At 36.6% G+C, this 21,228-nt stretch overlaps 3 protein-coding genes across 3 annotated transcripts; 1 reads left to right on the top strand and 2 right to left on the bottom strand.

Annotated features, from left to right (window-relative positions):
• Positions 1-1,503: 1,503 nt before the first annotated feature.
• Positions 1,504-9,559, bottom strand: LOC122034380 (CBL-interacting protein kinase 6-like). Its single transcript, XM_042593612.1, has 3 exons — positions 7,797-9,559; positions 7,388-7,523; positions 1,504-1,880 (listed from the first exon to the last, which is right to left on the bottom strand). Exon 1 carries the CDS (start codon positions 9,200-9,202, stop codon positions 7,841-7,843), a length of 1,362 nt encoding a protein of 453 aa, XP_042449546.1. The 5' UTR covers positions 9,203-9,559; the 3' UTR covers positions 1,504-1,880; positions 7,388-7,523; positions 7,797-7,840.
• Positions 3,990-5,619, top strand: LOC122034381. The gene is made up of 8 exons (XM_042593613.1): positions 3,990-4,104; positions 4,218-4,286; positions 4,400-4,468; positions 4,579-4,647; positions 4,757-4,825; positions 4,932-4,975; positions 5,336-5,403; positions 5,501-5,619. The coding sequence occupies exons 1-6, from the start codon at positions 4,041-4,043 to the stop codon at positions 4,964-4,966; spliced, it is 375 nt and encodes a 124-aa protein (XP_042449547.1). The 5' UTR covers positions 3,990-4,040; the 3' UTR covers positions 4,967-4,975; positions 5,336-5,403; positions 5,501-5,619.
• A 7,247-nt stretch (positions 9,560-16,806) lies between the features above and the next one.
• LOC122033637 (stromal cell-derived factor 2-like protein) lies at positions 16,807-21,212 on the bottom strand. The gene is made up of 6 exons (XM_042592705.1): positions 20,847-21,212; positions 20,618-20,758; positions 18,926-19,066; positions 17,366-17,415; positions 17,145-17,274; positions 16,807-17,059 (listed from the first exon to the last, which is right to left on the bottom strand). Exons 1-6 carry the CDS (start codon positions 20,949-20,951, stop codon positions 16,976-16,978), a joined length of 651 nt encoding a protein of 216 aa, XP_042448639.1. The 5' UTR covers positions 20,952-21,212; the 3' UTR covers positions 16,807-16,975.
• Positions 21,213-21,228: the final 16 nt, after the last annotated feature.

Genomic DNA, 21,228 nt, shown 5'->3' on the forward strand with positions numbered 1-21,228 from the left:
AGATAGCTTACCTTGATCTGGTTGCTTACGGAAATAGAGACAGAGGATTTAGGGCATCGACGTTGGCTGCATCCATCAGCATTCAACGATAGGGAATCGAAGCTAGGGTTTGGGCTTCCCCTTCTCGGTCGATGGTCATCCCGCGATTGGAGGCGATGGGGTCGGATGTTGTGGCGGCTGCGGTGCTCGCGTGAGGAGGAGAGCTGACGGTTGTGGTGCTCAAGCGAGGAAGAGAGGTCGTCTAGGGTGCGGGGAACTCGCGAGAGGAAGATCGGCTGGTGTTCGCGTGAGGGAAAAGAGGAAACCGGCGGCTGTGGCTCGACAGTTTTGGTGAGGAGATCACGAGAAGGAGATGCTCGCGTGAGGAGGAGAGATCACCGACGACTGTGGCTTGAGAGAGGAGGAGAGGCGACTGTGGCTCAGCGGCTAGCGCCTGCGTAAGGAGGAGATCGGTGGCTGGGGTGCGGTGGATCACGAGAGGGAGAGGCAAGAGAGGAGTTGGCGTGGATTTGGGAGCTAGGGCACGGGTATTAGATTTATAACTTAGGGATTTTTCAATTAAACCTTAGATTAGTTTCTCAATCAACTCTCACTTTTGGATATTCCAAATAGATTTTTTTCTCGAACCCATAGATGTATCCCCTCAAAATACGTCATACGAGCTCCGATTAAATCCCAACAAATTTCTAAAAATTCTTTAAAAAAATCAAGGTTATTTCTCTAATAACACTTATTATTTAATTACCAGATTTTACAAATATTGTTTGTAATTTTTATTATTTTAAAAGCAAATTATGATAAAAAAAAAAACTATCAAATTTTAATTATTAATTTTGTAAATGTATTTATTATTATTTTTTAAATAAATTTGATTAATTCAATTTTAACCAAAATAATCAATTTTTAATTCAATTTTAACAAAATTTTAATTGGCCAAAATTGAACCTATTTCTGATTAATTTGATTCACTTATTAACAAAATTAACCAAATACAAATAAAGAAGAAAATTATGTTTTGTATTATTTTCTTAAATCTCTCTTATTTCTAAAGGAAAAATGTCATACCCCATATGTGAGTATTACAACACCTAAATAATATTACAAACTAATATGAATATGTGTTAAAACACCTACATATTAACCATGTTCAATTTTTTGAACGCTATTAATAAGCGGATTTGTATAAAAATAAATAAAAAATAAATTTTAAATATAAAGAATAAAATGAATAAATGGATAATAGGATCCATAAATAACCAATGTTAATATTAAAACGAGTGCATGTTAATAAAAAATATGTTAATATAATAGGCACATGATATACTATTTTAAAAAGTATGTGAATGAGCAGTTAAAAAATCCTAGATGCTTTAATATTATAGCAACTTAATAGACTTGATCAAAAATAAGTTGATGCAGGTCACACTAAATCCAAAGGGGAGGAAAAAAGAAAGGAGAAGCGAGACAAAAAGTAGTAACTAGCATGGAGAAAAGAGAAAGAAGTCGAGAAGAATTTTCGATGTTGTCTCAAAATAAGAAAGAAGTTTCAATCATTACAGGATATCGATAAGGATCACAGTTGATCCACCAACCCATCCAAAGAAATCCTCGAGCACCATCAACACAATATCACAATCTACACAAGGAATTACACCTGCACAAGAAATATTTCATCGAGCCAGAAATTAAATTAGTGAAAGGGCACAGATTTTCTGTAATCTTTCATTCCCGACTTGGTTCGATGATCCATGTCCAACATCTCGACGAACCGAGAGTCTGAGATAGTTAGCTTCAAGGTCAGCTTCCACCGAACTCTTCCTGAATGCATCAGCCTTCAAAGGATCCGCATCCAACTGATACTCATCCATATCCTCACCAATCTGCCACAAGAACATTCATCGTAAGCAAAACATGATTTCTTCTCTTGTTACAGAAATTGCGATAGTTACCAGCAAAGAGACCTGGTAAAAGTCTACCAATGCTGAAGGGCATGAAGGGGGACAAAAGGAGCTCGAGTGTAAGAGTTCTCGGGAGAATATGACAGTCGACACTTGGTGCCCGAGACACAGGCTCCGGAAAACTTGGAATAAGATGGACGGAGTCTTACCTTGAAGATCAATTATTTAGGAAGGAGTTGCGGATAAAAAGATGGTTGGTGACCGTTGCATAAGGAGATTCATAATATGATAATGGATGTCATTACTCATTGAAGGCTATAAAAGATAACACCAAAGAAAAGGGGAGGCTCTTTCTCACTAATACTCTTTCATTCCATAGCATTTCTCTAGGTCTCACTTAAACATGAGCCTCATCAGAGCAAAATCGGCGCCCTATGACTACATGTTAATCTTTGAATCTGGAGGCAACAAGGAGTGCTCGGGAGCGACCATCCAAATTCAACAATACAATGAAAATTATTATTATTATTATTGAATAATAATAATAATAATAGTCGTCTTTTAATTTTCTACCCATATTATATTTATTTAGGTCATTGTCTCATATTAATCTTGCCTTGGTGTCATTCTCTTCTCATTGTTTTATAAAGAAAATCTTATTGAGAATAAAAAAACTATAATGTTTCCACTGGTTAGATCTGGAATAATTCTTATTGTAAGATTAAATGACCTCAAACTATAAATCTAAATCGTCAAATTCTAAAGTTTGGAATTATCATATAAATTCTCTGTCACAATCAGTAACTCTCGTGATATCATCTGCTCAGAATCACTTGAACAAACAAGCATAACCGTTGACATCTAAGAGCAAATCGGTACACGAAACTAAAACCAATACGGAATCTTAAAGAAGATTTATTGTACGCAATCTTACATTACTTTGCAAGAGATTATTTTTGACACTCATACCCATACCCATGTCTAGGTCATACGGCGATAACTTTACCGCTGCATCAAGACTTGCCTTCAAATTTTTAACCTAAACATAAATTTTGACATTCAATGTAAAATTCCTTTTTTCTTTTAAATGATCTATTTTCTTTGGCAAAATTAATTCCAAAATTAAACAATCTTTTTTTATAATTCTTCTATCGAATAAATTTGAAGAACTTGTATACATTTAGAGGTCAACTTCTAAAATATTCATCTCATTGGAGATTCTTCGGTACTTTACCACTGCACCACGCCATTGGGAGACAAAATTATTTCTTTACATTTTATCTACAATGGTTATGTAATTATAAAATGTTGTTCGGAGTTTGTGAATTGGTCCAACGTATTAGTTTTCTCAATAATTTGGCGAATTAAACTAGTTGCGAGGAAGATAACTTTGATTTTAAGTTAATCAACATAATCTCCGGTAAAAGGCAAATCAATGTACAAAGCTCTCATCAATACAAAATCCCAAAGAAGGATCGGACCACAAATTTTTTTTTTTGATGAATAAGGATCGGACCACATTGTATCTATTGTAGGCAGTTTTACTTTGTATTTTACAAAAGATTGTTTCCATGATTCGAACCCATGACCTCAAAATCACATGTCAGCAATTTTACAAAGCTCTCCTTCAATCAACCTATTCTCAAGTCACAACCCAATGTTAGAATTCTTTGTTTTCAACTTATTTTACACCTTTAAAGATTTCATAAGAATCAATACTTGCACATACTCAAATTATTAAGTGTACATTTTCATACATAAACCACTCATTTTTGAGCTAATACCTTTATCTAATAAAATCAAATCAACCTTTCATCACTAAATATTGAAATAACCAATTATGTCCCTATTAAAAAGATCAATTCCAACCCAAATGACTCACAGCTTATCTGTCTAATTTTTTTTATTGAATTATTGATTAAATATAGATAAATATGAGATTATGTGTATGTCAATTTGATCAATGAATTTGCATTTACTACTAAAAAATTAAATTTGACATTAATTTAAAAATAAATAAAATTTTCCTAAGCCTCTACATATTGTTAAATAAAGAGACGTGCATATTTGGAGCTGCATTCTATTCTTTCATGTTCTCTCTATTGTTTCCAAGTTTTTGATCACTTTGCCTCTGTAGGAGACATGGAGCGTTCCTCCTCTCTAAACTCTAGCTATTCGCACTGGACAACAAGGCTAAGTAATCCAGGTAACTAAATGCCTAATGCTTTAGACAAACCTGAAAGTTGTATTATTATTTCTTTCATGCTCTCTCTCTCTCTCTTTATTGTTTCTAAGTTTTTGCTCACTTTGCCTCTATAGGATACATGGGGCGTTCCTCCTCTCTAAACTCCACCTATTCACACCAGACAACAAGGCTAAGTAATTCAGGTAACTAAGTGTGCCTAATGCTTTAGACAAACTTGAAAGTTGTAGTATTCTAATTCTTTCATGCTCTCTCTCTCTCTATTGTTTCTAAATTTTTGCTCACTTTGCTTATGTAGGATACACGGGGTGTTCCTCCTCTCAAAACTCCAGCTCTTCGCACCGGACAACAAGGCTAAGTAATTCAGGTAACTAAATGCCCAATGCTTTAGATAAACCTGAAAGTTGTAGTATTCTAATTCTTTCATGTTGTCTCTTTCTCTAGTCTCTAAGTTTTTTGCTCACTTTGCCTCTGTAGAATACACGGGGCGTTCCTCCTCTCTAAACTCCGGCTCTCTGTACTGGACAACAAGGCTAAGTAATTCAGGTAACTAAATGCCTGGTGCTTTAGATAAACCTGAAAGTTGTAGTATTCTAATTCTTTCATGTTCTGTCTCTCTATTGTTTCTAAATTTTTGCTTACTTTGCCTCTGTAGAATACATGGGGCGTTCCTCCACTCTAAACTCCACCTCTTCGCACCGGACAACAAGGCTAAGTATTCCAGGTAACTAAATGTCTAATGCTTTAGACAAACCTGAAAGTTGTAGTATTCTAATTCTTTCATGCTCTCTCTCTGTTGTTTCTAAGTTTTGCTCACTTTGCCTCTGTAGGAGACATGGAGAGTTCCTCACAACAGCAAGGCTAAGTAATTCAGGTAACTAAATGCCTAATGCTTTAGACAAACTTGAAAGTTGTAGTATTCTAATTCTTTCATGCTTTCTCCCCATTGAACACCTATAACTTTTTTTTGTTTGAAATTTTTTTTCATGCTTAATATTATAACTCAACCCCTAAACCCTAAAAGTAAAATCTTATTGGCATAACCAGGGGTTTAAAAAAAATCACCGGTGAAATTTACGTATAGCAAGCCTTTAGAAGTAAATCTTAACATCTCTCATTTATCCTGTGGCCTTTTACCCTTCACTTAGAAAGATTTTTCACATAAATCTTAATGATTTATTTTATTATTGTTTGTGTATTATTCTAAAAGTCTATCATATGCTACTTGATGCAGGATTGACTTATGTACTTTATTGTGATATTATATGGTCGTGATTTGATTTGATAGTACATGAAATTAAGGTATGTATTCTGATAGACTTTATTGTTTGTGCATCATTCTGATATTATATCCTGTGCTTGATTTATTTAATAATATACTGTATTCTACTTGATACAGGATTGGACGATGAATGTTGTTATTGTATTTTTGAGCATGTTGACATGTTTGTCATAAACATTTGGATATGGTTGTATTGTAGATATGAAATTTGATGTTGGCATTTGGATATCATGTACTTTATTACATATGGTTTGTATCATGCATATGATTTGTATCGTGCACTTTATGGTTTGATATTTGTATTGTGTGGATATTATTTGTGAAATGGTTTAAGTTTGATGTTGAAATTTATGATATTGTTTGTATCATGTTTGTTGGTTGTGAAATTTGAATATGTATTGTGTTTGTATGTGATATTTTGATGTAAACAGGATAAAAACTAATGAAAATAGAGAATTGATGTTGGTTTTTTTAAGAAAATTAGCACCCGAAATTTTATTTCGTCCTAGATATAGGAACTGAAATCTAATTTCGGTCCCAAAATATTATCGACTGAAATCAAATTTCACTAAAATTCAGTTGTGTGACCGAAATAAGCCTTCGATCCCTATAGTTGGGAGAAAGCAAAATTAAAGTTCGGTCCCAAATATTAGCGACCGAAATTAAATTTCGATAGCTATTTGTTGAAACGGGAAAATTCCCCATTCCAAATTTAGGACTGATAAATCATTTTAGTGGCTAATTTTAGCAACCGAATCTTAATTAGTCACAATATTTAGAGATCGAAAGTTTAATTAAGTCACTAAATCAGACTGCAACGGTAAATTTAACGACATTTGTTTTCCGTCATTAATCGGTTGCTAACCAATGGGAATGCTGGGCAGGAATGCTGGGCGCCGAGGATAACATTGGTGTGTGTGTATGTTGCACATCCAATGAACACCATGTGTTATTTTTATTAGAGCTTAGGGTTTAAGGTATAATATTTAAGTTAAAGGTGAAAAAAATTACACATAATGCTTACCAGGTGTACAACACAAGGGGTGCATTAAAGTTTGAAAAATAAAATCAGTAAATTGAGCAGGACAAGAATGGATAGGTAGAAAGACAGCAACAAATTTAATTTTATCAATCTAAAATATAATGGATAAATAAGGAGAAAAGAGAACTTTAAAATTGAGTATCGAAATTCTTTTTTTTAAAAAAAAATCTCAAGAAGAAAGGAGAAAATTGTGTTTCGCATTTTTTAAAAAATTACATATTAAAATAAAAACTATAGTGCAACTAATAAACATACTAATAATTTCAAAAAAAAAAAGAAAAAAAAAACTATAATATATCTAATCAATAAATTTACTATTTAGTTAAAACAAAATCAGGACACACGCAGCAGCTACGCGTTCACTAAAGAACACGTCCATCCACGACGTGTCAACTGCACCAAGACGCAATGCATGCGACCGACCATGGCAGTGGAACGAAAGCCAAACAAAGCGTCAAGAGAGAGTAAGGATCTCAAGAACAGGAGCAGATTAGAGAAGCAGTGTCATGGATAAGGAGGCGAAGCGGGTGCTGCCGAATTCATCGGATGTGCTGCACCAGCGGCGCCGGCTGCCTTACAGCATCACCACGATGGCCGTCAGCGGATTCCTCATCTTCACCGCCATAGGGTATTTCGGCCTCTACTACAAGTCTAAGCCGGGGACCAAACCCTCCGACGTCGTCCGCGCCACCACCACCACCACCACCGATAAACCCAAGTAGTTAATGCTCCAGTAGTTCTAGTTTGTGTTTACTTCAAAAACTAAGGTCCTATGTACTATTATCATCTACATGTTCAGAATCGAGTAGGGAGCGAAATATGACCAGTTGAATTGTGTGTGAGCAACTGATAATCAAGAACAGTTGAGAAAGATTTCTAAGCAGAAAGAAGCCCATGTTCTTCAACTTTATATCGAAACACAAAAATGAGAATCTACTTTAGAGCTGAATTTGTGTACTAACCTCTTTCCAGCCACCCATCGATGTCGACAGAGCCTGGATTGAGACAAGGACGCTGCATTATTTGTCACGGGGAGTGTCTGAGTTGTCGCTATCTAACATGTTTTCCTGCTGCTGCTTCTCGTTCATCAAGCTTTTCCTGCATCATTTGAATATTGAAGTTAATCAGATTGTCAAACTTTTTGTATGGATCGATGGGAGTAACCAAATGCATTCAGAAAAATTAAAACTTTAAAGGAGTGCAATAATGGAGGAGGATGAACTGAAACAAATAAAGTTCTTGAGAGAGATGTGCATTAGTACAATAATGGAGGATGATGAACTGAAACAAATAAAGTTCCTGAGAGAGATAAGAATTAGTACAATAATGGAGTAGACAGAATGGAGAGTGGAGATAGATGGAGATAATTACAAATTTTGACGATGAATTTAGTTACATATGTTGATTGAGGATGATTAGAATGTAGAAGTTTGGAGTTGGTCGGATGATGAAGTCAAGATGATGTCTTGGAGCGCGGGGCGGAGTTCGTCGCTGCAGAACTTCTCGTATTCGGCGGTGTCGCCGCCGTCCCTCCTGACCTCCACCACGAGGACTGGCGGAGCCACTGTGAATATGTCGACGGAAATCGTCAGCTTGCCCATCCGACCTCGTTCCTCGCCCTCCAGCTTCACTCCCGCCGAGCAGCTCTTCGTCACCCGGCACTTCGCCGCCGCTCTGGCCGCAAATTTTTCCAGCCTCGACGCAACGTCACTTGCCGGCTCATTTGTGGCGAAGCGCATGACCTTCTCCCTTCGCTCTCCTTCGAGGAAGAGGGGTGAGAGGTCGAACCCATCCGAGAACGATATCAGATGGAAGGCGTTTAGTCTCTCTGGTTCCTTCCCCTCTTTCTTTGCTGGTTCTTTATCGCTGGAATGCTCCGATTCTAAGTTGGCTGAAGGCGGCCACGAGGTACCGGTTACTGATTTGGGAATCGTCGACTTTTTGAACCAGGGAGATCCCGTGAGCCGGTCGACGGTGAATCTTGTCTTGGGGTTCGGGTCGAGCAGCTTGGTGACGAGCCGTCGGGCGTCCGACGAGAACCAAGGAGGGCATCGAAAGTCCCCTCGGCGGATCTTCTTGTACATAGCGAGTATGTTCTCGTCCTGAAAGGGGAGGAATCCAGCTAGGAGGACGAAGAGGATGACGCCGCAGGACCAGAGGTCGGCCTTCGCCCCGTCGTAGCCCCTTTGACCGACCACCTCAGGAGCGACGTACGCGGGCGTACCGCAGGCGGTGTGAAAGAGGCCGTCGAGTCGGACGTTATCGGCGAAGGCGCTGAGCCCGAAATCAGCGATCTTGAGATCCCCTTGTTCGTCGAGAAGGATATTCTCCAGCTTGAGGTCGCGGTGGAAGACACCTCGGCCGTGACAGAAATCAACGGCGGAGACGAGTTGGCGGAAGTAACGCCGGGCGGCGTCCTCGCGGAGGCGACCGGATCGGGCCACCTTGGTGAACAGCTCCCCACCGCGGACCAGCTCCATGGCGAAGTAGATCTTTGACCGCGTCGCCATCACCTCGTGTAGCTCCACAATGTTAGGGTGGCGAACCATCTTCATGGCCGAGATCTCGCGCTTCACCTGCTCCATCATCCCCACCTGGATCACCTTCTCCTTCCCTACCACCTTGATGGCCACGCCCTCACCTGTAAGGAGATTCCTCGCAAGATGCACCTTCGCGAACGTGCCCTGCCCGATGACCCGCCCTATCTCGTACCGCCCTTGGAGCACGCTTCGGCCTTCAACAGAAGTCGCCGGCGATGCAGCCACCACCTCCTCCATCCCAATCTACTACAATCTAGAATTTGCTTGCTGGAGAAGGTAGATACTGAATGTAATAACACAGATCTACCCGTCCTCGACGTGCTTCCGGTGGCAAGTGCGGCCGGAGGTGTGCTTGCTGGGCCTCCGCCCGCCCCAGAGCTCAGAGGATCTCCACGTCATCTTGCTGCATCACCTACAAACGAGAGAGACCCCCAACCAGACCTTGATCGATCTCTCTCTCTCTCTCGCAATCTTGACGACGACGACGACGACGAAGAGAAGGAGGAAATGGAGTCCCCTCGGAGGAAGCGAACGCCGCCACTGCGCTTCTCCATGGACGCCTCGGCAAGGTTAAAGTAAGGGCAAATTGAACTGAAAAGACCTAATTGACCCTATTTTAACCCGGCCGTACGAAGAGCAGGAGAAGGGTACATGGTCATGTAGAAATTTCGAAAAATTAACCCTCGGATGGAGATCGGATGGTGGGGATAGGAAGAGACGTTAGGCCACCTCACGTGATCGAGTCCGTTGGTGGACCCTTTCATTCGCATCTGCACCGTACAGTGTGTCGGCGAGCAGTTAATGAAAGCTACAAAATTTAATGCTTGTATTTATTTTATACTCAATTTCTATACATTATTATATTCTAAAAAACAACTATTTTATTTATTTTATATTTATAAAATTATTTATTATCATTATAACATGTAGCTCCACAAATGATAAAAAACATTCCAATCATTTAACTAAATACCGCAGATGAATCTTAACAGGCAATTCAAGTCACAAGACTTAAACCTATCTTTCTGAATTTTTTCTCAACCATGCAATCCAGATTTTATCACTATTTTTTTTAAAAAAAAATTATTCATCTTTCCAATTCTCAACTTGTTATAGTTGACCGTCTAAATATATGCTCATATCATTTTAAATATTTCTCTCAAAATTTTTACTCAATAGATGCACCAAGACTTTCTCACTATATATATTTTTTCATCCTTACAATTCTCATCTTCCACCACTGAGACATACAATTTATATTCAAAATCAATATAGACATATAGTGATAGTAAATTTGGGTCAATTCTTGATAAAACCAAAGAAAATATTCTCTCATGTGATGTCTACTCTATTTTACTGATTTACATATATATATACAGATGACCATAAAATTAGCGCCTGAAATTAGCACAACACCTTTTAAATGTGGTAAAAAGTGATTCGCTCGTCCCCAGCGCCCCCGCCAATCCGTCCTTAGGCCAACACGGAGGAGGTAAATAACGGGTGGCTACTAGTCATTAGTACAAATGGCCAAGACATAGGAGAGGTTATGCTCGGTCACGTCGAGTTTCGACCCCAAGACCTCATATGACAACACCCCATACCTTAACAATTGTACCGCCCCGAAGGAACAGCACAACACCTTTTAAAGAAATATATGCATGTGGTGAAGTACATTTACTACCTAATAAGAGGCATAAAAACCAAATGTACTAAATTATAGTTAGAAAATACAAATTAGGGATTAGTTGATGCAAATTATTGAGTAATCATGTGTGATTTAATTAACTGATGAAACCTTTAAAAATTAAGAAAGGTGACCATGAATGAGGAGACACATGAAATTAAAATAAGTTGATGGGTAGGCCCAATCAAATGTGACAATGGGTTATTATAGTCATTATTATTATTGAGAAGAAGGTAGAAGAATAAGTACAAAAGTTAAGGGTGTCAATTCTAATGGATTGAATTGAGTTTGGATTGAGTTTTTTTTAAAAAAAAACCTCAACCTAAATCTAAATTTAACCCAAAACCTTAAATCTGAATCCGAATCCGATCAATCCGATTAACCCAACCCAAATAATTTGAAAAATCCAATTGAAAATAACTTTTTTTATTATTTTCCTTAAAACTGTAAATGAACCAAAAGTTCATGAATAAACTTGGTGTTCAACTTAGTATGAGCTTATTTATGTTCATTCAATATACATAAAATTAATTAAACAAACAAACTTGAACAATTCATTAAATTAAACAAATAAGCTTGAACACATATGTGTTCAACTCAGTAACGTTCATGAATAGCATTCGTGAATAATGTTCACGAACTATATTCATTAATAAATTTCTTTTCAATATGTTAATAAATAATAAAATAAAATAAAATAAATAAATAAGTTTAAATTATAAAACTCAATAACCAATCAAATAACTAAAAGTTTCAAATAATCAAACAAACTTGAATTGAGAACTCGATAACATCTAAACGAACCATGCTTAAACCAAGTTCAAGCCAAACTCGAACCAAGCTCAAGCTAAGCTCAAATTGAGAGCTCAATCGCACCATGCGCCTGACGCCCATGTACCTGCATGCACCTCCCTCCATATCCGTGGGGTCGGCACTAGGGGGACTGTTAATGTAGCAGATCTACATTGGAATTGAGAGCTCGATAATATGTAAATGAACAAAACTTAAGTCAAATTTCAAACAAGATCAAGCTCGTAAAAACATAAACCAAATCAAGTTTAAACAGTCATTTCAAAAGCTTGATTCATTTTAAACTTGACTCAGCTCAGTTACCTTATCAAACAAGCTTCTTAAACCAAGTTCAAGTCAAACTCGAACCAAGCTCAAGCTAAGCTCAAATTGAGAGCTCAATCACACCATGCGCCTGACGCCCATGTACCTACATACACCTCCCTCTATATTCGTGGGGTCGGCACTAGGGGGACTGTTAATGTAACAGATCTACATTTGAATTGAAAGCTCGATAATATGTAAATGAACAAAACTTAAGTCAAATTTCAAACAAGATCAAGCTCGTAAAAACATAAACCAAATCAAGTTTAAACAGTCATTTCAAAAGCTTGATTCATTTTAAATTTGACTCATTTTAGTTACCTTATCAAACAAGCTTGAACACCCTAAACTCGGCTAGGCTCGGCTCAGCTCATTTACAACTCTATTTTTTCTTAATAACTCTTTACTTTTATCTCAATATTTTATCATTATCATATTAATATTAATATACATAAAATATCTTAATTTTTCAAAATAAAATTTAAATTAACCCTAAAAACCGACTAAACTCTAGATTTGGATCAACCCGAACCCGACCAGAAAATTTTCATCCTAAAACCCTTCAACCCAAATCTAATTTTTTTTTTAGTCAACTCAGATTTGGTCGTCAGATCGGATTTTTTTTACACCCCTACTCTAAATTTAAAAAATATATATTTTATTTTAATCAAAATTATTATATATAAAATTTTATTTGATTAAAATACTCATTAACAATTTATCAAAATTATTTAAAATTTAATAAAATAATTTTGAAGGGATCAAAATCACTTTCAAACAAATATATTTTTATCAAATAAAACAAAACTATTTAAATTTCAGCCATTATTTTAAATTTATCAAAAAAAATTAAATAATTTTTAAAATTACAATATAACAATATTATATTAATTATTATACATTTTAACCGCTTATCCGTTGGAATAATTAATCGTAATTGCTATAATAACATTGAAAATAGCCCCCGGATATAGCAGAGCCAATGGACACATAACATTTATAGTGTAATAACTAAGGGTCGAATCTTGAATCTTGAATCTCAAAGGAACTCATTACCTAGAATTCACCTCACCATACATCTCCCATTTATATACATGAATTTACCTTCCTTCATATCCATTGGACCAGCTTTAGGGGGCCGGTGAGATAGCGGATCCACCCCTATAAAATAAAAATATTCTTAGAATAAAATATATGACAGAACTTTTATTGGATAAATTGTCCTAAACTCCCTACATGCAAACTCAACTTCCTTCTCAGTCCTACGTCATAAAAAATTTATTCTCACTCCGTGCATGTATTTTTTTTTTTTTGCTTCTAACTCCTAATACACAACGATTTACCTAATTATCCTAATTTTTTTTGGTACAAAAACTCCCTAATGCACACAGATTTACCTAATTGTCCTCATTTTTTTTGGTAAAAAAAGTCCAAAATAAGATATAATTCCTCATAAATTCAGTACATTTAAATTAGAATATAGTATATTTTCTATCAAATTGAGCACAACTCTTTTTCCGCATAACAAATCAATTGATATACTAGATTTTAATTAAATGATGTTGAATTTAGGAAGAATTACACTGTTATTTTTATACTAGAATCCCTCATTATTTTTATAAGTACAAAAAGTCTAAAATGAGACGTCTTCAATTTGATAGAAAATATACTATATTTTAATTTAAATATGTTGTCTCATAGGAGAAATTAGATCTTAGTTTAGATTTTTTATATTAAAAATAATAAGGATAATTAGATAAATTGACGTGCATTCTAGAATTGGAATAATTGGAATAAAGAATAATTTATATGGAGTGAAAATAAAATTTTCTAACGGAATTCAGGAGGAATTGAAATTTATTATTAGAAATTTTAAGACAATTTACTTACTTTAATTTAATAATTTTAATAAAAAAAACATCCATTTAAGGATTGTAAGGTGCCCTGTCCAAGAATCAATGTTCTCAAATTCCAAAATTTAAGTTCATGCTCAATATCTTCTCATTGTTTGGTCCAATAATGCTTCAATAATTCTGACACATCTATCAACCCGTGAATTTATTTACATGTCATGCTAATATTATATACATAATTATTGAATAATAATGGATAGAATTAATCAGACAAAACAAATGAGAAGGTATCTATGTATCCAATTTAAGATATGATTGCATTATTGCACTTTATTATAATTGGAAAAGATGGTTGAGAATCTCCTTGTCTCACTATTATTTTAGTATTAAATATTACCTGAAAAATTTTGTAATTGTTAGGCAAGGGTTACGTGTGTGGGTGAATAAATTTATACATCTTTAATTAATAATTTTTTAGGGTTATAAATAGGTCAAAATCTCAACCTTAGTTTTTTAAACTGAATTAAACTATTGAAATGATTATTTAATTTTAATTTGATTTATTTTTTATAAATTTGAATTTAGTTTAAGTATGAAAAACTCTATATCCAAACCTCTTTCATTGTTTGAAAAGCTTGTTTGATTATTAATAAATTTTATAATTCAAACTTGTATGAATATGTTGATAAAAATTTTATTAAGGAATATGATTCATAAATATTGTTGGTAACATTATTTATTAATATATATATTCAAATTTATTCATTGATTTTTATAAGTGTTAAAAATTATTTATTTAATTAATTTTATATATATTAAACGAATATAAATAAACTCATATTAAACCAAACACTAAATTTATTTATAAATACTCGGTTAAATGAACCACCTTAATAATTTGTCATTCACGATAGAAAAATTATATCTTCTATGATTCAAATTGATGTAATATAAATTAAATTACATTTGTGTGTCCATTATTTAAATTTTATTTGATGCGGTGATAAAAGAGACCTACTAAGTGCGGATCAAATGACGAAGATAACAGTCGGCGTGGAGGTCAAAGTCAAAGAGGTTAACGTTAGAGAACCAACGAGCTCATCAAAGGGGGTTGAGCGGAGCTCCACTGCAGTCACCGAACAGGCATGAAGCTCCTGATCGACAAAGGGCTAGTCCAAGCAGAACGCTCATACAACCAAGATCATTCGACGTTCGTCACGGAGCAGAGGAATGCTAGAATGACCAGAGCGTTAGTCCGGTCGGGCAGAAACAAGCTACCAAGTCGAGTCACCGCAGGGAAGAGCAGCCGAGTCCGATCGAGCGGAGGAGTTCCAGCCGAGCGGCTATCTCGCTCGATCGAGCAGAAGGATCATTGACGTATCTCTTAATATCCTTCTGGGAGATAGTGCTGTTGACATAAGGCATGGTCAACAAGCAGATCGTACGACGAAAGTTTTCGCTGCCTCATCAAAGATTTGCATGCTCCGTTAAGATATGGTGTCAGAGGCTCTTTCTTGACATGTCCTTTCATAAGATGGTTGGGAAAGCGTGTCTGCGCCTTGAGGAGCATATACGTAGCCTGTTGGGGCGCTATATAAAGGGGAGTCCATGCACCGGCGAAGGTACACATTATTCACTATTCATTATGATAAAAGGCGAATACGCTCGCCCCCAGGGCCCCGCCAACCCGTCCCAAGGCCAACACGGAGGAGGTAAATCACGGGCGGCTACTAGCCTTTGGAATAGTGACTAACACATAAGGGAGGCATTTACCTCGGCTTTGCCGAGATTCGAACCCCAGACCTCATTGTGGCAACACCTCATACGCTAGTCACTAGACCCATCCGAGGGGACAAAACTGTATGGGTAAACTTTTTATAGTGACCGACACCACAACCAAAACGACCCTTATCAGAAACCCCCGAAGGGATTTTTGGGTGAACGGTACCACTTAATTGATAAGAGCCTGTGCAGGGGGGTGCTCGAACTTGGCACCTCAGTCAAAAGGTACAACGTCATAACCAAAGCACCCCTGGTTCGATTGTACGTTATTCACTATTCATGCATGTGCTTATTTTTGCTCCATTTGTCTTCCATCTTTTCAGTGATTGACTTGAGCGTCGGAGGACCAACGTCAGGAACCCCTTCCCTGATTCAACACTAACATTTCTTATGATTACATATTGAAGCGAAGTCCATATCCCGTCAATACAGAAGTCATGTTCTTAACTAACCATCTCCATGATTTTAGAATAGGATTAACTATATTAGAGATAGCAGGACCAACAAAGACAATTGAACTGAAACAGCACAATAACAATATACAAAAAAAAATAAATAAAAGGGCGCCTTATTTTCAGAGGTCGCCCTTTTTATATTTTTATTCAAAAGATGTCCAAAAACACGTATAATTACTCAACTGCCTACATTGTTCCCATATTATTATTTTTGTCATCATGTCCATCAACACTATGAACAAACAAGTCCGCATTGACTATGTTTCATAATTGTTTCAGTTTGATAGCTACTACGGTAGTTATAACATCTATAGTTGGTATAATGTAAATATTATTAAATAAAATAAATTTATATTATAATAATTATAAAATCATAACTGTTTAAATACGAAAATTCTGTATTCTGCCTGCTATAATAACTGTTATGATTTCATAATTATTAAAATGCTATTAAATAATCAAATTCATCTAATATTATATTTAATATATGTGATAAAAATACTAATATCAAACACTATATTTAAGAGCAACCCTGTCATTTTAATTTTTACATGAATCGATGGAGGTGAGAAGCCCTTTTGGGTCCATCCCTATTCCTTTGATAATTCTTAAAAAAAAATGAGATGACCTTTTAATTTTTACCCAAAAACCTACATCATTAAATTTTATCTATTATCATATTATCATCTATATTTAATAACATGACCATTCTAATTACCATTTTATATAATTTCCTTTTAAATTTTAGAAATATTTTACCATCACAAACAACATCTCAAACTCAAAGATAAATTGGATTTCACCAATAGGTGAAACTTTCTGGACACGAACTAGATGATTCTAAACGATGATTGTTTAGATTAAGATTCTTGACGATGGCATTTCAAGTGGCAATCCTCTGAGAGCAAACGAAATTTTGTCCCATTGTAGCAACAAGTATTGGCTATACGATTGACCAAATGTGGAGGAAAAAAGGATTAATCTTCAACATTATCCACTGACCACATTGACATACTAAGAACTCACTCGCAATTAGCATAACTATTTTTTTTTTGTAAGATGAATACTAGTTCGAGATAGGAGTAGCATATGTTTTATACCGATTGAGAATCTGAGGATGTCACTTGCTCGAATTAATTGGAAGAAAGACACCCTCGGCTACTAACCAAACATTATCGGTACGCTTATCGCGAACTCCACAAACCTGCAAGTTATCAAAATTACAGCAAGTCAATCGCTATGACACTCATTTTCTTAGTGATAATGCAAAGAATGTATCGATCAACTACCTCTTGTTGTCCTCCAGCTATACGAGTATATTTCTTGTCGTGACTGTGTAGGTAACCACCTGTATCAACGTGATGCAGCCTTATCCGCTGATCTTGTCTCCATGTCTTCCCATTTCCCTCAATCTCCAAACTAAAAGATGAAAGTAATGATACGGTTAGACATATAATCTACAAGATTTTCACTCATCTGGCAAAAAAGTTTAGAGATGAATTATTCTAACCGCCAAACATCGCCGGTGTCTGAGTTGTCATCTCCTCCATAGCAACTCACCTGTAGCAGACTAATATAGTAAGAAAATGATCGATGTTGTGTGCATAAGATCAACATTGACACCAAATCAATAGATCAGCAAAAGCTTTTTTCCCTAATGTACAAAAGCAAGCATGCAGGAAATTTGTGAATCACTGTCTGTGATTTTGTTTTTGCCGATATTGGAGGATCTGCAGGACCCTGTTACGACATATTTTCCTCAACTTTGGATAAAACTACAGGTTTGTTGGAGCTAATAAGACAATAAAGATAGAGGTGAAGAAAGGGTGCACTTAGAATGCACTCAATGTAATTGTGAGAATCTCGAATCTTTCAAGTCAATGGAGACTGTGTTCTGGTGATATCTACATCTTGTGTTTTAATCTAATTAGATTCACATTACAACTCAATATAGTGCGATTAAATAATCTGACTCCTCTAGAAAGACCTGTAAACTCTTTGAAGAAGATAAAAAACAAGATCTATTTCGGAAAGCTCTTGATACATAAAGAACCCAACCCCAAGTTTCCTGTAGCCATTTCTTTCTCGTGCAAACCAACAAATTCAATGCAAGCACTTGTGCTACCATTTCAATGGATCAATCATGTTATTCATTATGCATTTATTGATCCTATTGTTTATGGTATATCCTAATTATCCTACCTGCATCTCCTAAATATGAATTTAGTCTTGTTCCTCTTTCCATTTTTGTAAACATTCACTATAATTATCTTCCCGACGCCTCAAAGTATTAGAGCAGGGAAGTAAAATGGTTCAAATTGATAGCAGCTGTTGTGTTTTGTGAGATGCCAATGTGTATATATATTCACAACATAACACAGGACAGACCAATGCAAAGATGATTAAGCAACAATTTCTAAAAGACAATGTTGAAGGAACAAAAATGTCAGCTAATTTTCGTACATAAATGGAAAAAAGGATTAGTTATTGTGATAACAAATAAAAAGGAAGGTAAAAGAAGCCCAAATATTAATATGTTACAGACTTATATTAAACAAGGTCATAAAAAATCCAAGAAACATTATCATATAATACAATGTGAGTACAACCTCAATAAAGAAAATAAATTCCTTACGTAGAGAACCCATATCCATAAAAGCTGTCCTCCAAACTACTTTAACATTCATGATTGATGCACCAAAAAACTAAGATAAAGTCATTCAATCCATAGAATCTCTGATTGAATGTAGTTTTTTTGCATATGCAAATGCAAATCCAGAACTTATTGGTTGCATGAGTATAAAAAAATTCATGCAAAAGTGAGTATTTTATTTAAGCATTTAGCCAAGCTCCTGGCTGCGGTCCTACAACAATTTTGAATGCACCTCAATAGCAAAATGTAGGAAAACAACATGATTACTTTTGCATCAAACGCTTGCATGTGTGTGAATACCGGATCCAAACTAATTGCTTTTTAGAAAAGGAGTAAATCCAAGACCACAGACCACCATAGAAGATCAAGAGAGTTTAATGCTAGCAATCAACATGTACCATCATTAGCAATACTGACCTCCAAATTTCCTGATATTGGCGAAGCATGAAGATGGCTATGCAGCCATTTTCGAGTTTTCATATGCTGTAATCTTATGACAGTTCCATGTGGTATTGCATCGCCTTGTTTCGCAGATGAATCAGGTGGAGACTTCACAACCTGCATTAATAATCATGATAGCATATATCACACTTGGAAATATTGAGATGAATGACATAAAACTTAAATGTGTACCAAAAGGACAAGTGACTAGTGAATGGAATCAAATAACCTGTATTTATTATTCTAGTTAAATACAATCCTTGTGCTTTATCAAGAAGCAATTGACAGTTTTTATCTAGTATGTTACTCCACCATGTGAGAATAACATGATTTAACAAAAGTGAAAAAGAAAATGGCAAATAGCCAATAATACAAAAATAGCAAGGAGAGATATGAAGCACTAAACCAGGTATTAGATCACAGTTTGGACTTTTGGGCATCACAAGCAATCCTCGAATGCATACAAAAAGGTTAAGATATTCAATATGCTTCCAAATATGTATTCAAGTTGGATAGCAATAAAAAAATAATTGGTAGATACAATTAGCTTTTATTTCCAACCAAAGTTTCATACTCAAGTCAGATGGATATGGAGGTATGCCATTAAGTTTGTGTTTGTATGCTGCAACAACAAAAAGGCATGGTTTTAGACTCTTTAGGGCCCATGTGTCACCCAAATTCACTTTTCTTGCATTTAAGCTTTCTCTATATGGATTGGTAAGTACAATATCAATTAATTCTTTATATTCTGTCATGTAAAGATGCTGTCTGCCCATGCAACTGATTTCAATTTCCTAACATTCATATTGTTTTGCAGTGAATCTACATATCAAAGCAGAAAGTCATTCTCCTATAGTTCATATTATTGTCTAATTACAACAGATATTGTGACCTACTAACATGTTGGCCAGCCGAGGTCTGGTGTAGATGAGATTAAAGAAAGTAGACAATAGAGTTTAGCTGAACTACAGCCCAAGTCAGCCAAGCTGCTGGTGATCTATTCAGTTCACCCAAACTGTTAGGAGTGACCAGGTGTCAGGGTTTCTTAAACACTTTGGCCAAGATACCTTTTGCAAGTTTGAGCTAGAGTTCGCGATGGTTCAAAGCTGTGTCACAATGTTGTCCAAGGCTAAGCTGAAATATGATCCGAGTGAGACCATGGTCCAATTGAGTTGCCCATGCATAGCAATCCCCGTTTCATAGGCTTCAGGATGGGCGCCTCCTTCACCATATGATAACATGTGGCAGCAGAGGCTGTTGGCACGGAGCCTTTGGCGTCAATGATGCATCAGGACCTGGTTGGTCAGGACCAACATTGCTAGTCCAGCATTTAGCCCCTTATCGTCCTGCCACCTTTCCTCTTTCTCTCATATGGATGTGTAGGGAATTTTACCCTCAGAATCCTCACACCATGGACTATACTCTTTCTCTCCTGACATCAGTTCAATACACTAATGAACTAAACTCTCAGATTCTCATCCTTCTTACATAATCTACATGTCAGTCTTATTAGAAAATGTAAGTTTATTGAACTTACATACAGATCACACAATAATTATGAAACCATGCTATTATCAAAAAAATCTTATGCAAGCATGTTCCGGAAGTAAATAAATCGATGTAAAGAGAAGAAAATAGAGTAACAGCACCAACAATGATAAACCATACCCAATAGCTATTCGAATCATCCACGTTGGGAAATCCAGTGACCGACTGCTGCCCGCTCCCGGAGCCATACGGCACATCGTGCGAGTGCAGCCGAAACTTGGTCTTCTCGTGCATCAATTTAATAACACTACCGTAGGTTATCTAAAACAAAAAATAAATAAAACTAATATTAAAATCGAACAGTTAAAATCCGAGAAGCGATCTAGGGTTTGGGAGGAGATCCACGGACCTCGACGCCGTCTTCGACGGCGGCAGCAGCGGGGGCAGGGGATCCCTCGGGGAGCTCAAGGCCGAGGTAGAGGAAGAAGGCGAGCGCGAAGAAGGAAAATGCCATAATCAAGAGCAGGAACACGAACCAATTCTGCTGCCAGAAAGGGGAGTCTTGGGGATCGAGCGAAGAACGCGGTGGGGGCGAAGAGGGCTGATTCGAAGAGGAAGCGGTTTTGCGGCGGGTGAGCCCCTTCGCCGCAGCCGGAGCCACGGCGACTCGATCGCGGCCGCTCTCCAGAGCGGTGGGCGACGACGAGTAGACTCTCTCCCCCTCTCTCTCTCTCTCTCTCTTCGGTCTTCGGAGATCGCAATGCGCGTGGCCTCAAACTACGAACGGTCTC

This window comes from Zingiber officinale, chromosome 11B (genome assembly GCF_018446385.1).
Source record: "Zingiber officinale cultivar Zhangliang chromosome 11B, Zo_v1.1, whole genome shotgun sequence".
NCBI lineage: Eukaryota > Viridiplantae > Streptophyta > Magnoliopsida > Zingiberales > Zingiberaceae > Zingiber > Zingiber officinale.

Coding starts and splice junctions, on each gene's coding strand:
- LOC122034380 (XM_042593612.1), bottom strand. CDS start 9,202: ATGGAGGAGGTGGTGGCTGCATCGCCGGCGACTTCTGTTGAAGGCCGA.
- LOC122033637 (XM_042592705.1), bottom strand. CDS start 20,951: ATGGCATTTTCCTTCTTCGCGCTCGCCTTCTTCCTCTACCTCGGCCTT. Junction 17,416..18,925: donor CAATATCAGGAAATTTGGAG/GTCAGTATTGCT, acceptor AGTCTGCTACAG/GTGAGTTGCTATGGAGGAGA. Junction 17,060..17,144: donor TAGCTGGAGGACAACAAGAG/GTAGTTGATCGA, acceptor GATAACTTGCAG/GTTTGTGGAGTTCGCGATAA.
- LOC122034381 (XM_042593613.1), top strand. CDS start 4,041: ATGGAGCGTTCCTCCTCTCTAAACTCTAGCTATTCGCACTGGACAACA. Junction 4,105..4,217: donor AACAAGGCTAAGTAATCCAG/GTAACTAAATGC, acceptor TTGCCTCTATAG/GATACATGGGGCGTTCCTCC. Junction 4,648..4,756: donor AACAAGGCTAAGTAATTCAG/GTAACTAAATGC, acceptor TTGCCTCTGTAG/AATACATGGGGCGTTCCTCC.